The 19,616-nt window shown below is 33.4% G+C and overlaps 1 protein-coding gene across 10 annotated transcripts in view; it reads right to left on the bottom strand.

Annotated features, from left to right (window-relative positions):
• The window catches only part of LOC113523070 (anoctamin-1-like), a 54,467-nt gene extending 34,978 nt beyond the window's left edge, over positions 1-19,489 (bottom strand). For 2 of the 10 annotated variants that reach the window (XM_052897949.1, XM_052897952.1), the window contains exons 1-5: positions 18,942-19,489; positions 9,329-9,426; positions 4,953-5,069; positions 2,770-2,986; positions 1,347-1,412 (exon numbers count right to left, since the gene is read on the bottom strand). In XM_052897949.1, the coding sequence (XP_052753909.1) occupies positions 1,347-1,412; positions 2,770-2,986; positions 4,953-5,069; positions 9,329-9,426; positions 18,942-19,172 (729 nt within the window). In that variant the 5' untranslated portion in view covers positions 19,173-19,489. The other 8 variants (XM_052897950.1, XM_052897955.1, XM_052897958.1 and 5 more) reach the window with 8 other exon arrangements.
• Positions 19,490-19,616: the final 127 nt, after the last annotated feature.

The following is a 19,616-nucleotide window of genomic DNA, read 5'->3' as shown; positions in this document are numbered from 1 at the left end:
TATAAATAAATAAATACACTTTCACAATACGATGACTACATATGTAGATACATTGCTTCCATTGACATTTATCAAACATTTATTCTATTTACTAACGAATAACAATAGAACAATTATTGAAAAACACAGAATAAACTATGTATGTATTTGTAAAAATGTTGAGGCCACAAGCCCCTTGCTCGACGTATTTAGGGACATGAGATCGGCACACTATTTCGTATTCTATATATATATATATATATATATATATTGCCGAGCCTATAGATGTATATTTAAATAGACATCGCAAACGTATATATTTTGAGTTTGAGTGTCAATTACCTTAGCCTACTTAGACTCCGTCAAAATATATATATATATATATATATATATATATATATATATATATATAAGTAACGCTCTATATAAGCAACATACTTTATATTTTATAAATATAAATATTATATAAAAGAAATAAGTAAAAATATTTTATACTCCTTTTTTCCTATAAGCAACTTTTCCAATAAGATTTTTTTTCATTGAAATTAGTTCAATTGAGTTGCTTATATAGAGCGTTCACTGTACACATAATTATACAAGTATATCGTATAAAAAAATAATTAAAGATTGAAATTGAAGAAAACTGATCCTAATTATATCAAAACATTTTTATCTAAAAATTAAACCACCGAACCGATATTCATAATATTTCTATGAAACGAATCTGTACGTTTATCCTTTTATATAAAAAAGTTTTTGACTTTAGTTGCTAGCAAAACCAGTTGTTTTGATCTAAAAAAAAATACTCAACCGATTTTGACAAAATTTCTATGGGACCAATCTATCTAGTATATCCATTCAGTTAAAAAATAATTTTCTAAACAAACCATTTTTAAAAAGTTTACAACTGACCGTTTACGAGGTAACACACATAAAAAAAAATACAACCGAATTCAGTACTTCCTTCTTTTTGAAGTCAATTGAAAACATACTAACTGTCATTGCAATTTCCGCACGTATACAGAATTCTTTATCTATTTCTATTCCTTGGTAAAAATTTTTGAGTTTCATATAAACACTATCGTTGAATTACGAATTGTTATAGACTTCCAAACCGACTTTACATTTAATTAAAAGCTAAGCTTTGGAATTGTACGGGAACAGAAGGAGGAACTGTATCACCACTACGATATATATAGTACGTTACACATTATATACATTTAGTAAGCGATTCACCTTATAAGACAAGTGTTCTAACAGAAAACACGTGCCGTCTCTATCTAATCGCGTTCAACAAAAAGAGAAGGGATCAAAAGAGTGATATTAATTTCTATATTAATAAAACAGTATTATCTTATTACACGTACCTTCATTGGCATCCTAAGTTTTAATATCTCACTATAGTCTCTTAAAACTGAGTACGGTGCATGGATCTGAAAAAAGGAAAAATATATTTAATAATGACACACTTGACATCCTTACCTTACTAATTTTTTTTATTTGTTTTTTACCTCATAACGCCTTAACCAGTCCATCATAAACTAAAATAATAATAATTTTGACTTACGATTAAATATATTAAAAAAATAATTCATTAAGGCCTTACAATAAAGATTTCGCGGGGAGAAAGGGATTGTTAGTAATGGAGACTGTGAATCCCATTGCTAGCAATATACCCAACCAGGTCGACCTCCTCGCGGTTCCCCCTGGAAACTATCATGGTTAATTCCCGATGAATTTATCATGTTGGGCTTGAGGCGTCTGTAAATAAATATTGTAAATATTCATCTCATAGCCACTTGTCAACATCATTACTTTCTTTTCCATCAAGTAGGTTAATTTAATTGTACATAGATATTTCACCTCTTTCTATCTTTCGGACTGGCCGTACAGACATGACAGCGACGTTTACTTCTCACATTCATTTCTGCTGTCATTCTCTCATTATATGAAAATCAATAATATAATCAAGTTGGTTGTTACTTATTTCGTCCAAACAACTACAGGCTAACTGGCCTGTTTTCATTCTCATCTATTACCCTTCACTGGTGCTCTGCAAGCATTATTTATGGGTTACCATTCCATTTTCACCCACACAAAAAAACTCAAGCCAGTTAGCCCCTCATGATGAATTCATCAGGAAATAACCATGATAGTTTCCAGGGAGAACCGCGAGGAGATCGACCTGGTTGGGTATATTAGTAGCAATGGGATTCTCAGTCTCATTACTAACAATCCCATTCTCCCCCGCAGGTTACCATTCCATTTTCATCCATAAAAAAAAATAAAGATTTCGCTGCGATATCAAATCGGAATCGACATTACTGTCATAATTCTCAAAACATATGTGTGGTGTAACTCCGTGTGATCTGAGCATTGGCAATAGGCCACCCCTTCCTTTTCCGCGGATGTCGTAAATGGCGACTAAGGGAGGGCGAAAGATGGACAGCAGCGTCCCTCTTGAAATATCTCTAAAAGTTTAGCTGCGGTTGCTAACCCGCTTGCCAAGCGTGGCAACTACTGGTTGCCAACTCGCCTGCCAAGCCAACTACTAAAACTTCCCTTATAGAGAAGGCTTATGTTCAGCAGTGGACCGTTAACGGCTGATATGATGATGATGATGAAGATATGTGATGTAAATACAGCATACCCTCTATCCTTCTCTTCAAATTATCCATTCCTCTAATTATTATATTCCAACATGAATTTGAATATCTATAGGTTTAGGCTGGGACTCGATCCCCAAACCCGAATGACGTGGTAAAATTGCAAGTAACAAATAAGACTTACCTTTGTAAAATTTAACCCGTGTAACTCCTTCGGTGCTTCCCTCTCCAGTTGCAAACCCTCATTTTCCAAGTTCTCTTCGAAAATCCTCCTCTGCTCGATAGCTTGCGGTGTGGTTGCGTCGACTTTACCCGCCTCCCATACCAACACATAATCTATGGTACGAACACCATCGTTGAAAGTCAACGATGGGTTGTTGAGGACACCGCCCATTATTATCCTGTACAAAGAGACATATTTGAAATAATTTCGTATCGACTCATTATTATAATGAAGTGCAATGAAAATAGAAATGAGTACATAAATGCATATAGAAGTTTGACTGACTAGACGGCGAAATAATTTTTAATATTATAGCCCGACAACATCGTGTGGGGCACTTCACGTGGGTAACAAAATATAAGGTCTGCAAGCTAGTGTATTTCAACAGATCTAAATGAAAATATCACCAAGTTATGTCACCGAATTTATCACTGAAACACTCTCCAAATTATTTAATTTAAACTACTTTTTATTTGAAGCAATATTGGACATCTGTAGATCGTTTTATGTTCCGGCCAATTACTAGTTTGTTTACATTTTCATTCAATCTATTGAAACAGAATATACCGTCTCCCGGTACGTCAAACACCCCGCAAGCCCCACACGAAGTTGACAAGTTATAATAAAAGTAACCAATTCTTTTTTTAAATAAGAAATAAAAATTAAGACTAAAGAATAGAATAAAATTAGTGCTATGATTATTGAAACTTTATTAATGTCGTTAAGGTATTAGTAACGTGCCAAATGCAAATTTATCATCACAAACACCAAATAATTCTCCAGATGAAAATGTTTCACTGACAAGAAATACAGTTACCTGGATACATATATTTTGAAGGACAGCACAAGTATATAAATAATGAATAATTTTATATACATATATATATATAAAAGGACATTCACAATGAATATGAGTAAGGAGTCGTCAAACATTCAGAGGTTGTTCCTTTGAACGTTTGCCAAACGTCTATAACTGTTGTATATTAGACCCAACTTACAAATCAATGTACTAAACGATTATAATAGTTTGCGAAAATTAGATACATTATACTTTTTATGTTTAGTATTACTTCTTAAACAAATTTTATTATATATATTTTTCTATTTTAGTGTAACGGACAAACTAAAATCCAGCGGTAGTATTAGTAGCCCTGAACAATTTTCCCTAAGATACCTGGATCGAAATATGAAAATATTTATCTTATATCAGGAATTTTGTCTTGTAGGTCTTGTCATCACAATAATTTATTTTGTTGCATCCGGTTCGAAGGACCAAAAAATTTTAAGGGTAAATTTCGTGATATTACTCTCTGATTATTCTGTTAGAGATTTTAATAAATAAAACCGCCCTGATTAAACGCCGCTCGTACACTAATTTATTGTTACCAAAATTGTATGCGTATAAGGTGCATGTGAAAGCATAACTTAATAATGCAAGTACCTACTTGCATTATTAAGTTGTCATATATAAGTTTTCGCATAGCGCTGTCTCATTCTATTTCATGGACTCGCTAGCGATAACGATTCTATCTATTAAATCTTTTGTATTGTATTTAAGGGAGGGCTGCACAATTTACGGGATATAATACGAATGTTTATATATTCATATTTGGGGGGAGGGATTGTTAGTAATTGGGAGGTAAGTAACCATTGCTATCAATACACCCTATCAGGTCGACCTCCACGCGGTTCCCCCTGGAAACTATCGTGACTAATTAACGTTGAATTTGTCACGATGGGCTAACAGACCTACCTTTTCATCCTCACCTATCACCTCTCACGGGTACCGCACCAGTGAATACGGATAGCGCAGGCGAGTTTACCATGCCACTTTCATCCATTAAAAAACATATACATATTTTGCCCTGTTTCTTGGAGCAAATTATTTAGTTTCCTAACACATTTGCTTGATTTAAGATTGTTCGTCCGTTACACCCTGTATAAAAAAAATACATACAAATCTGAAATATCGATTACATTGATTACAAGACAATTGCAAATTGATGTTGATTATGTAGAAAACACCCATATTCCCTGGCATATCCATATATTATGGCCGTTTTCCACATAACTAACTCCATGTTTGTCGAAAAAGTTTGGCCAAATATACAATCAAATGTATGCCCACATAACTAACTACTCACGAGCAATGGTTGGCTTTCGGTTTGCCATTGCCATTGGTAGCTACATCTGGCAGAGTGGCCGCCGGGTCGAATGAGCATTCCTCCGCCGGCCTCGTTGATGCTTCGCTACCGTTGTCCCTGAAATTATTCTTTGCTTGGGGACAATGCGCTTGTAAGTGTGCCAATTGTTTGAACAAATCTAACCGTGTCGGTGCAACAATGGTTTTTTTACTTCTACTCTATATGCTATTAACGTAATTTGCAGTTTTATATTGAACTAACACAGTGTACGGTGTGAACAAATCCTGTTACACATTAATATATAATAAGGTATTTAAAATTAAAACTCTATCCATAATATCACAGAATTAAAACTAAAGGATGCATTAGGAATAAAATTACGTAACAGGAAGCACACCAGCGCCAGGTCAATGGCAATTCTGCACAACTGACCTTGTAATTGCGAACTTGTTATTATAAAATTGTGACGCGTGGTAGATACCTACTATTTGAATATGGAATATGAAATTTAACATTTCATTCGTTTTAAATTTTAAGTGATAGAATATGGAATGAAAATTTGATTTTTTTTTTTCTAAAAGCATTAATATCGGACGACTATGACGATAGGCAAAGAAAGAACGGATGACAGCTTAATTTTAAATACCACTAATACACTTGATTTTGTCTTGTATATACCGTACATGCATACAAAACAAGGAGACCAGTATTTAATCCCATTTTAATGAATATTTGTATCAGCTGTCCATCACCTTCATATGAAATTATTGTATTCCCTAGCGTATAGGTACATATGGCGCTTGGGTTAAATAATTATTCACTTCACAACATTACTTCTTTTACACCAATATTAATTTCCACAATGTAGTATGATGCAAAAATATTCAAACCGATAAACGAAAACACATTCTTAACATGCAATATTAATATTTAATTAATTAGTGGTACTAATGTGGCGAGCAAAAAAATCGAGCCAACACAAATAATTAAAATAAATATATATATAACAATTATGACAAAATCACCATTAATACGAGAATAAACCCAAATTCTTCTTCTTCCTATCCTTATCCCAATTATTATATGGGGTCAGCGTAATATGTATTTTACCCATATTACAGAAAAAATTTGGCTTAGTTTTACGATCGGCCGCCTACATGACATCAACGTTCTTTGGGAATTAAACCCTAATTATGTATTATAAAAAAAAAGTAAAGAAAGTCAACTTCGAATTAGCAAATAGGTCATTAAACATACATATAAAAAATATATAAACTTAAAATATAATAATAATAATCCTTTATTAACAAATACAAGATTGCACTAAATTAATATAAAAATATATCATACAAAAACTAAAAAATGACCAAATGCCAAATATAAATATGTAAGTAAATAAGTAAAGTAAATTTTAGTACTGAAAGCACTTATTTTATTATTTATTTTATTATCTCTACTCCCACTAGTAACACCAGTAACAACATAATAGATTTTTTTTAATAAATTAATTAAGTAATAATAATAATTTTATTTGTTCCTTAAACAAGTTTACAATTTACTAAAATTGAACTCTTTCAAAATCAAGCTTGAAATGAACCTACCATGAAATGTTTTCCGAAATTTCGAATATATTTTTATATTAATTTGTTTTCCGAAATTTCGGATTCGAACGAAACAAAAATTTGATGTTAAAATTACTTGATACATACCGATTAAAAATGTTAAAAATGCTAAAGTATCGTTCCTTTTTACTTTTATGGTAGGACTTATGACAAATGAAATGTTAGGCTCCATTTATAGGGCCGATTTTGGTACTAACAAAAACACGAAATTGAGCCCGAAAATTCGGAATTTCAATTTCATTTCATGGTAGACCCCCAGGGGATAGTTTTCGTTTGCTGATAGGTTGACTGGCAGAGAATACTACTAGCGTTAGGTCCATCTATTGTACCTACCATATTTTCTTTGATCAATATAGTTATTTATTTAAATAGAATAGCTAAATTAATGCATCGTCTATGATTCGATATCGTTCATTTAGAGGTATTAAAAAAAAAATTCTAAAGACTCATCGATGTGTAGCTAGCTATCTAATAAACTTATTTGTTACAAAAGGAACCGATATAAATTGTTACAATTGGCCAAATTGCCTGTCGAGATACGAAGTTTATCATGTCCTACTGCTGATACGATTCAATTTGAACGTCCTGTCAAACACCGAATATAGTAGACACTATTAATTTTTTTTTTATACAACTTAGAATGGCAAACGAGCTGACGGCCCACCTGATGGAAAGTGGTATCCGTCGCCTATAGACATGAGTAGTACCATGGACATAACAGAGTATACTGTTTTGCCCGTGATACCCCCCATGCGTTGCCATTCCTGAGGATTCAGGTATTATTCCTCTGTACCCAGTAAATTCACGCCATATCCCACCCTTCAAACCGAAACACAGCCATGCAAACACAACTGCTTGACGGTAGGAACACGAATGGGACAGAGGTACCCAAGCAATCGACTTTTGTACAAAGTCTTCCTCTAGTAAATATGTTAATTAATGTACATAAATTACCCTTATTTTAAGGTCATAAAATAGAAATTTGTATAATAAAATCTTAATGGTACTTCGTATTTGGAATACATTGTGCCGAATACATAATTACATTGACCTTAAAAAGAACTATAAGTTTTATATTAATCGTATGAATATATATTTTATATTACCAGAAGGAGACTTTGTACAAAAATCTATTGCTTGGGTATCTCTGTTCCATTCGTGTTTCAACCGTGAAGCAGTTGTGTTTGCATGGCTGTATTTCGGTTTGAAGGGGGGATATGGGGTGAATTTACAGGGTACAGAGGAATAACACCTGAGTCCTCAGGAATGGCAACACATGGGGGGTATCATGGGCGAAACAGTATACTCTGTTATGTCCATGGTACTGCTTATGTCTATAGGCGATGGTTACCACTTTCCATCAGGTGAGCCGTCAGCTTGTTTGCCATTCTAAGTTGTATAAAAAAAATTAAAATTAACAAAGACGACCCATAAAAATGACCGCAGAGTCTAAAGTTTATAAACCAAATCGTTGTACATGAAGACGTCTAGTCTAGTTTACGGGAGACTGTATTATATTAAATTATATCTATCACATCTCCCATATTTAGAACTAACAAAATTTTTCATCGTGCCTCCCACCAAACTGTTTATAATTACTCCTCTCCATCCAAAGGTTGCCTGAAAGAGATCGCTCTTAGCGATAAGGTCGCCCATTGTTTTCTCATTGTGATTATTTCTTGTAATTATTTATATTTATAATAAGTTTACTATTGTAATCTTTTGGAGGAAGCAATAAAGAGTATCTATCAAACTATCTATCTAAATTCTATACAGGTAAAACAACATAAAGCGAACACAACAATTATAATATATGAAACAGTAAACACAAGGGTCAACGAGTACATAAAATAGATAAAATCACAATGACAAACACATTGTTATCAATTTGCCCTAGCAGCTTGAATGAAGCACATTCGACGCAATGTCCTAAAGCGAAGTTCTAAAGCGATCACGTAAAATAATGACTATACTTTTACATGGCGAATAAAAGAGTAATAAATAAACTAAAGAATTAAAGCATTTCAACGGCTCTACAATTATTTTTACGATGTTAACACTGAGGGCATTTCCAATAGGCATTATTCATATATTTTTAAAAACACTATGAAAGCGAAGCAATCAGTAGTTACAGCTTTAAAGAAGTGAAGCACTTTTTATTATTTTTACGTAGTGTCAGCACAGATTTGCAGTTGTATAATACTACATCGAATAGTTAATGTAATTCTAATGCCCCCGAATACGGAAGATGATGGATAGCCTTCCTCCATATCAGAGCATTACAAGGGCAGCGTTCACAAAAGCAACATCGTTATAGAGATAAGCATGCATTAGGGAAATATACCTACATTGAAATGTAACAGAATGTATATAAAATAATAGAAAAAGAATAAAACACTTGCTCGTGTGGTGCAATAAAACTGGCATGTAACAAAATTACAGTTGATATGAAGCTTAATTGCGATGTGTCAGTAATTCAATTTAATCGAATTAGGTAATTGGAATGAAGATTACGCATAGATGTCCCCCACTAATTGCTTTTCTTCATAAGTGATACAACGATATACTGCACTATTACGAGTATAATTAAAGCAGAATACATAGCGGTGCCTTATAATGGTCATGTTATGTGTTCTAGAAAAAAAAAAGCAAACGTAATTTAAAAATTGGCGGGAATTCATTTGTTACGGTTGGTATCAGGAATGGCCCACCAAGCTGCTAGTACAAATGAACTAACATGACCACAGCACTCACCGGTCGGTGTTCATGTCCTGCGACATATTGTCCTGGTACATACTCAGCACCGACATCGCCTGCAGGTCGGGTATCTTCTCCTGCTCCTCCTTCTCCTTCTGACATAACAGGAATACTAAGTCAGTCAGATCTCTCATATAATACGAAATAAAAATCGAATAATAAAGTAACGGAAATAAATATTTTTTTATATACTTTTATCTCTCCTAAGTCATTTTTGTGTTCACAATGAGGTAACTCTTCCAGGAAAATTATACGCACATTTGGCTGTTTTTCTATTTTCCTTTATGAGAGAAGTGACCGATTGAAATGGAAGGTTTGAGGAACAAAATAAACAGGTATGTATTTAATAAGCAACATAATTTCAAGTTAAAATTTAAAATCAATTTAAAAATTTTAAGTAACACGTATTAATTTGGTCGATACAAGTAATTTTAAATAAACGACTGTTCGAATTGAAATATAAACATAAATACTTAATACCTGCAGACGCAGAACCTACGTTTTTATCCTAAACAAATAATGACACATGCATACTTTACGTCTCCTGTGCGCAGCGCTCGACTTGTTCATTCTCAACAATGCCAAGTCAGACATAATGTAAAACATCACATCAATACACCATCTTGCTATCATTATAGAAGTTACAATGACAAGAACGGTGGCGAACTAAAAATGCCGAGTATAGTCACTGACCTTGATTAGTCTACTGTTTCACATAGTGATTCATAGGACTTGACGGTATTTGAGATATTGCAAGCGTAAAAATCAACGCACTTAATTTTTCTCATCACAGACGCGAAATTATTGATGTCAAAAAGAAAGCGACGATGTCCGATTAATATAATAGACGGCTACAAAAAAATTTACGTGTACATTTTCCGAAGTTTCACGAACAACTATGTTTATCCGGTATGTACGAAATGTCTTGGGAATAGGCTCTGTACAAACAGAGCGACGTTTAGGTGTACTTGATATGAACTCTACATAAACGTTGAAAATTATTCACTCTTTTAACTAGGTAAGAGGATTGGATATCATCTTTGTTAGTGCATTGTAACACGCGTCAAGTTACAACCTTCTGCAAATTGAAGCAAATGTTATAAACTTGATTATACTTGTTAATCTATTGAAAAAGTCTACGTCAATTTTGAATAAACCTAACTAAACGATTATAATAAAATTATATCTTTTCAGATAAAAAAAAAGAATTTTCCAAATCAGTTTATAACTGACGGAGATATGAAGTAATAAACGTGAAAAAAAATACAACCCAACCAACCCAACCAACCCAACCAACCAACCAAACCTCTTTCTTTTTAAAGTCAAATAACAAAAAAAATTGCTCTTTATAATAATAGTTTATATGTAACCTATGGTAACCATTTACAGATAATTCAATTAAAAACTAATTCCAGATTGTCTCCTCTATCTTGTTTACTTGTAATAATCACGTATACGACCGAGTAACTGTGATTCAAGGTCGCATTGCAAAAACAGCGAACTGTAGTTGACGATCGACCGAAAATATACATAATTAACTCTACATAAATTCGTGAAAAGAAAAGCAACAAAGATCTACATAAAATAATAAGGTCCACTGAAAGAAATCCCTTTAAGGGATAAGTCCGCCCGTGTACATTTTTGTCATAACGTAATATCTATACTGTAAGTGAATCTACAAAAGCATATAAATAAATAAATAAAATCCTACACAAGTTTATTGGCCATTTCTTTTATTTATTCAATTGACTTCAAAAAGAAGGTAGTTCCCAATAGGACTGCATTTTAGGCGACTTCAAAAAGAATAGTCACATTTCGACCTTTTTTTCCTATAACAGGTATGTCATCGCCAATTCTAAACCGATTTTTATTAGTATTTGGCAATCAATAAAATTTATTCCGTGTTGGTCTTACGCCAATTTTGTGACGATTGGCGTTTTCATTTGTCGAACAAATTCTTAAAATTATCCACTCCATTTATATTTTTGTTCCTTAGTCGAGTTATTTCAATATTTTAGGCTCCAGACTAACCACTGGATAAATATTAGTCGCACATTGCACTTGTACCTGTTCTAACTCCATCACCACGTATGCCGTTAACGCGGGAGGTATTATCATTGTCATCCAATAAAAAAAACCTCCATCACCAAATGAGGAACGAAGCTTTTCCTTCGAAAGACATTTTTTGCTTTTGTGAACTTTAAATAATAAAACCTACAAAGACTGTTGACAAACCACAAAAACTTAGAGAGAGCTGAACGAAACTAATAATGGAACATAGCCGCATAAAAATTACGGTTTTTATAAAAGTTGGTAACAGTGTGAAGTGTGAATACCTATGCTTATGGTATGAGCAATAGCGTTGTTTGCTGTTAATTATCTTTATTGGCTCGTTACCTCAGGGATTTTCATGACAAATGAACATTGCCTTTTTACACCAAAATTACGTCGTAATATGCTTTTGTAAAGAGACGCGCGAGTATACGTACGTATGTATTACTTCTAATACTGGAGTTGAGGCCTATGACAACAATCGACGACTAATAAGCTAATTTTTACCTGCGGTTTCGTCTGCGAAATCGGGATAAAAAGTAGCTTCTTCCTAGGGTTTAACGGATGATAATGGAACGGTACCCCCATCTATATTAACGGAATACGCTGGCGGGGCACCAGTGAAAGATGATAAATGAGGATGAAAATGCAGGTCATTTAGCCCATCGTAATGAATACACCTTTAATTTAGCACGATGGTTTCCAGGGGGTACCACGTGGAGATCGACCTGACAGGGTATATTGCTAGCAATAAGACTGATAGTCTGCATTACTAACAATCCCCTCCCCCCCCCCTCCTAGAGGTGGGTAACACATATTGGGGACCGGTGGACAGCAGAGATCGTCAGTTCGGAGGCTGACCACATACTCATTTGTTGCAGTATCCGGCCATTCATTTATCTTTCTAATACTCTGGCGTGAATTTACTGGGTACAGAGGAATAACACCTGAGTCCTCAGGAATGGCAACGCATGGGGGTATCATGGGCGAAACAGTATACTCTGTTATGTCCATGGTACTGCTCATGTCTATAGGCGACGGTTACCACTTTCCATCAGGTGGGCCGTCAGCTTGTTTGCCATTCTAAGTTCTATATAAAAAAAAAAAAAAAAAAAAAAATAACTCCTCAAATATTGCGTCTAAATTGCGCCCACCAAGTACCCTCGTGTACAGGCATTCCGTCACCCGTATCCAATAGCGAGGACGGGATGCCTTAAATAATGTACAGCAAACCATAAAAAAAACACATATCATATAGGAGGGAATGGACTGTCAGTAATAAAGTCCCAACAGCTCAATTTTTAGTAATATACTACCGGGTCAACCTCCACGTAATTACCTTGAAAACTATTGTGATTAATTCTTGTAGAATGCATCACGATGGGCTATAACCTGCTTTCATTCTCATCCATCATCTCTCACTAGTGCCTCGCCATCTTATACTGATAGCAAAATGGGGTTACCATTCCATTTACACCCGTTAAAAATAAAGATAAAAATCATATTCATATATTATTAAAATACCTTATCACCTTTTTTACAGCAATCAAATTTCAGAGGAACTCAATGAGTATATAGATATCGGACCAGTATGAACCACATCGATATAGGTGATGACCTTTTTTCGTAGTCAACATCATACTGGTAGAGGTAATGTCAGTGTGTGTCAAAGCGCACACGATAGTCGACAAGATATTACGTAATTTGATTACAATTATTTTAATTAATTCCGCTACCATTAGTATGTGTGCGACTGCTAACAAAAGAAGATTGAGGGAAAGGATTTTTTTTTGTTGGGTGAAAATAGTATGGTAACCCTGCCTGCGCTAACGGGATACGCTGGCGGAGCACCAGTGAAGGGTGATATGTGAGAAATATGATATGTGTGATAGATGAGAATGAAAACAGACCAGATAGCCCATCATGATGAATTCATTAGAAATTAACCATGATAGTTTTCAGTGAGAACCGCGAGGAGATCGACCTGGTTGGCTATATTGCTAGCAATGGGATTCTCAGTCTCCATTACTAACAATCCCCTTCCCCCCGGAAAGGATTGTTAGTAATACGGACTACTAGTCCCATTGTCAATATACCTGGTCCGTTCGACCTCCACGTGGTTCTCCCTGGAAACCATCGTGTTGAATTCCAGGTGTATTCATCACGATGGGCTAATTGACCAGCCATTTCATTCTCACTTGTCATCCCTTACTGGTACACCACCAGCGTATGCCGTTAGCGCGAGTAAGATAGCCATTCCATAATCATCCATTAAAGAAAAACACTCGAAGATTGATTACTATTTATATTACTAGAAGTTCCATATTTGCCATCAATCTTTGACTACCATTTCGTCCAAGCACGTTTAAGAATAAATGTTTCACCTCTAAACGAGGTATCTTCAGGCAAATTAATAGATAGTTGCTCGGAGCCTAGTGTTAACTATTCGGCGTCCAAACTGCGGAACTTTTGCACGTGGTGAAACACATTTCACAACATAATTCTAATCAAATAAGCAGCGATATGGAACTCCACAAAATAACACCTAGTTCAAAAAAGATATTCCGTAGATTTGTACTCAACATTGACAACATTTAATAAATTTATAACTAGTAGAAATTTGCTCCGTTAAGGTAAAATGGCAACTTCAATTCACAAAATGAATATAAGACCACCATGGCAGTAAACTCTATCGATTGCAAGAACAATTGGAGCTAGTTAAGCAGAGAACAGCCTTATTATCTGAAATATACTATAATCCTTACTAATATAATAAATGTGAAATTAAGTTTGTTTGTTACCTCATAGCGCCTTAACGGTTGTTAAAAATTTGGTAGACACGTACTATTTGGAATGGAGTAGGATATAGGCCACTATTTATGTCGTTCGTCGAATATTCCCGGTCACGCGAACGAAGTCGCGGATAAAAACTAGTATAATATAAAAGATAACTGTTTGCCGCATAACTATTATTTATCAGTATTCACGTTGAAAACTCGTGATGTAGCCATCAAAAATACAAAAGCTTTTGAAAATAGAATTAAAAATACGCAATAAAAGTTCAACACAATTTCAAATACACAAGTCAAATGTTTATCATTTGCAGAAATGTATTAAGTAAACCACTAAATTATGAATTATTTATTGATTTCTATTTAGAGTCGTCTATTTTACACTTTTTCTATGAAAACTTGCACACTTGTATAGAAAAAAAAAAAAACACTATATTATATCTATCTTCACGTTATTTTCCTTAAAAAATACACGATTTCATTTGAAATATGTTTATAGAATAATAGAGAAAACAACACTATTCCTTTAAAAGAGGAAAATGTACAATGGTCAGCATCTTTCATGTTGATATAAAATTATACCTTTGTATAACCAATTAGAATCTAATGGACTACTCATAGGTACTTCTATTCAAAGACGAATAAACGGCGATAAACCCTAGTGTACAGTGTTTTTTTTTTTTAATTAATTAAGAGGAAATTGTGCACATCTCTATAATTTTGGCGAACAACGGGGGAGCTCTATTAGACGATGAAATTATAGGAATGAAGTTAAATCAGTTGGCGAATTCATATCATGGCCATTTCACCAGGTATTAATAACCGGGAGGTAACCACATTGATTACTAGAGAAACCACATTTAGGTCAATTAATAGGGAATATTACTAACTGCCCTCTTCTCTAGACACAATGCTTTTTATCATATACTGAATTGAGTGGAATACACCCTCGACAAGATTAATCAATTAAAGGCATTACATACTGCATAGTATATAAGTCAAAATCCATAGAACTGGTGAAGGATTTTCCTGTTTATTAAATTATTATATATCTATTCGTGCGGAATCGCTCCGCACAAATAGATATGATTTTCGAAAATAATATATGTTACTCGATGATACTGTAGCCTTCGTTTGTTGAATAGTTTGTGAATCACAAACAAACAATCAATCGAATCTTTCTTCTTTTTAATATTAGTATAAATTTATTTATTATTACACTAACAGAACATAGTACACAATGTTTTATCTCCAGGATGTCGTAAGAGGTGACTGTAGAAACAAAGCACAATATACCAGTACAATAGTAAGAAAATTAAAAAGAAAAACCCGATACCAGGCATCTGGCCTAGAATCTGGTACTAGAACCATTGTAATGCACTGTCTAAGGTATAAGGTAGAAGTACATTGTGTGACTAAATTAGGTGAAGAAACGGCGTCTACCACTTTTTATTATAAGATGGGGTATTAAATAGTTTGCTATAATATAGTACATAGTAGTACAAAAAAAATTACTGTACTTGCAATAAAATAACGCTCGTGTGAATAAGGTCCCAGTACAGTAGGTATAGGTTTAGTAACAATAGATGTAACACGCTACAAGAAGCCGATCTGTACGATGTCAGGGCTTCCCAGCTCTTTTTATCGTCACAACTATAAATTATACATGTGTCACCTAATTAAGTGATATTTAGGTTTCTGTAGCCGTTATTTATTTTTTTATTCATTTATTATTTATTTTTGTAAGTGGCTACTTTCCATCAAGTGGGTTTATCAGCTTATTTGCCAATCTATGTTTATCATAAAACTAAAAATAGAGTATTGTTTCTATTGATTACAAATGCAGATCACTAATAATTCTTGATAAATACTACTTTTTAAATCTATTTGACCACTGATCATCACCAGCTTATGCATACATAGATTTAAATTTGGAACTCCAAAATCTGAGTCTAGAGGATAATAATTTCAGAAACAGCAAAACAAATGAAAATTTTATTTGCTACATAAATCTAAAAATCTCCACAATGTTAGCTATTAACTAGTTATGTGGCTAAAAAAATCTATTCAATATTATGACTTTTTCTAAGATTATCATATGGTACTACAGGGTGTCTCAAAAGAAAGGTGACATTTGCTTTGGTTATTGTGTGAACGCAACTATTCTGGCAAATTGATATCCAGGAGAGGTGACATAAATTGGCCTCCACGAAATCCCGATTTAACCCCTATGGACTTTTTCCTGTGGGGTTACGTCAAATCTAAAGTTTATGCCAACAAACCGACTTCCTTGGCACAATTTAAAGGAAATATCCATCACGAAATGGCAGCCATCATGGACAATACATGCTGAGCTGTCATAGAAAATTTTAGAGCTCAATTAAATGAATGCTGTAAACACAACGGTTTACACTCGGACGACATCATTTTCAAGAAATAAATTCCCAAAAAGTGTGTTTTAATATGTAATAAAAAAAAATTTAATAAACTCCTTGTTTAATTTTTTATAAATTTTTTAAATGTGAACTTTCTTTTGAGTCACACCACAACACCTTGTACATTGTATGGATCAAAAAAATAAATATAATATTTATGTAATTTATTTTTAAAAGACTTAAATAACTGAGTTTGATGCAGGAAGCAATCAAATATGTTATTAGTCATATATTGATGTATAGGAAAAGGATTATTAATAAAACCAAATATTACCTATACTTATCTCATCATAAAGTAGTGGCATTCTAAAGTATAAATTTATTATGTATTGTGTATAGGTATACATTATCAACTGTTATTTTCTTTATCTATCCCAATAATAAAGTATGGCATTCATGATTGACTGTTCACATTAAAGGTTAACTGGTAGAGAATGCTACTAGCAGTTTTTTTTTTATACAACTTAGAATGGCAAACAAGCTGACGGCCCACCTGATGGAAAGTGGTAACCGTCACCTATAGACATGAGCAGTACCATGGACATAACAGAGTATACTGTTTCGCCCATGATACCCCCATGCGTTGCCATTCCTGAGGACTCAGGTGTTATTCCTCTGTACCCAGTAAATTCACGCCATATCCCACCCTTCAAACTGAAACACAGCCATGCAAACACAACTGCTTCACAGTTGAAACACAAATGGGACAGAGGTACCCAAGCAATAGACTTTTGTACAAAGTCAGTACACTGTTAAAGTAGACTTAATAGTCTGTCTTTTGTACCATAATTGTTTTCTTTTTAACTTAATTAGTTATTTAAATAAATAAATAAATGTTGTTAATATTCCTATGAGTCATATAAGAAATATATAAGTCCCCTAACAGTATGTATAAACTACTTATCTGATGTAGGATCAGTTAAGGTCATTCCGCATTGTTGCACTCTGTGTGAACTTCATTCAATCACATTATATTCATTCAAGTGATAACGTTTGTATTTGTTCATTATGATTATCAACAATCTATCACAATAATAAATAATCACAATAATAAATAATCTCAGTGTGCCTTTTTCTGTAATAATATTATAAAGATAAAAGATTTGACTGTTTGTTTGAAATAGATAAATTTAAAAAACAACTCAAACAATTTTAAATTTTCTTTAACCTACAGACAACTCTATTGCCAATGAGAAGTGTTCAATGAGTATTATTCTTGAAAATTCTATCTACTTGTGACAAAGCCAGGCTGGATCACTAGTATCAAAATAACAGTATAATCAGATTTACTAAAACTTGCAACTACTATTTTATATAGTATTTGGAAAACTATTGAGATTATAGTTAATTTTCACTGTAACAATGGTACTACTCATGGCTAGCAATGGGATTCTCAGTCTCCATTACTAACAATCCCTTTCCCCCTGACAATTACCACTTTCCATCAGGTATGTCATTGCTTGTTTGCCATTCTAAGATGCATAAAAAAAATACAATTAGGTATGCCACTCCATATGATTTAGCATTATTTCAACAACATTGTATCAATAAATATTTCTTTCTTCTTTCTTTCATTGCTGAATATTTTATATATCATTATTGCAGATTATTTTAATTTGATAAATCTTCATTATTAAATACCACACAGTCACAACAATAATTTGGTTCACAAGTTTGTAAATACCCTGTGTTATAACAATTGTGCCCTCATTATCAGTATGTACCATTAGATAATAGGTTTTAAATAACATGATAATATACTTGTACATTAGACATAGTTTATTATGAACAAATTCATTATAATACCTCCACCATTGATTTATTAAAAAATAAATTATTTTTTTCTTGAAAAACATATTGTGAAACAATGGTTGAGTACCATAGACATTAGTGGTTTACCTCAATTTGTATTCAAAATATTTGTATCATAGATATTAATAGAATCATAACTCAATTTGATGAACATAAATAATCGAGTTTAAGGTAACACTAACATGTGAATCTAACATTCGATCTGACTCATTCACAGCTAAATACAAAAGTAAATATAGACAATACCATATACTAAGAGGAATATATTGGAAATATATAAAAACAAATATCATCCTTATTTTAGATATTAATTGTCCACACCTGTAGACTGAACTAAACTTATTAATAAAGAATGGATAAAACTACAAACAAAGCTTACAAAAGTGTATTTATTGAACCTAGTACTTAAGTACTGTAAAAAAAAGTTTATGTAGAAAATTTATCATCTGTGAGTCTTTCCTTAAGCTTGCTCTAAAATTTAGTTCATTTTTACACAATATAAATAATATAAGCACTCACCTGTTGAAATTCCGCATCTCCATCCTGGAATAACTGTCTGAAGGCGAGATCGTTACGCTGCGAGTCATTCAGGAACGACTCGGTCTCCGCCGCGTCAGACCTTTTATGATGAAGCTTCACTCCACCAGTATATATCGGAGTAGCTATCTTCGGCGTAAACACATTTTCCTCTGCTCTCTCCAACAGAGGCTTCGGAACGTCCTCTTCAAGTGATGGGTCACCGTCTGACATTACACGCCGAGGTACAATATCTTAGACCCCACAGCACTTAACACATAGTCATATCCGAATACGTAGCCTGTTCGGAGCGATTACTGTATTAGTCACTGATCGGCAAGAAAGGAAAAATCTGATTTTCCAACTATTGTAATTACAAGTACGGTGGCTATAAAATGTGTTTATTGTAAATACCCGCCAATTATATTAAATAAATCTTGGGAATATATATAATAGAAAGTGAAGATAAAAGTGGAGGAGTATGGATGGATAAAAGAAATATTTTTGGTTTTGCGAAATTTTCAGTCAACAGATGTCAAATATGATACCAAACGTCAATCATGTCAAAATATGACAGTTAAACATATGACTATACTAAGAGACTATAATTAGTAATCATAGATTATTTAAATGGTAGTAATAAGATGGTACAACACTCAAAATCTATCATTTAATCTA

Source organism: Galleria mellonella, unplaced genomic scaffold (assembly GCF_026898425.1).
Source record: "Galleria mellonella isolate WM207_F2 unplaced genomic scaffold, CSIRO_AGI_GalMel_v1 utg38, whole genome shotgun sequence".
In the NCBI taxonomy this organism is placed as follows: Eukaryota; Metazoa; Arthropoda; class Insecta; order Lepidoptera; family Pyralidae; genus Galleria; species Galleria mellonella.
This window is presented reverse-complemented; position numbering and strand designations above follow the sequence as displayed.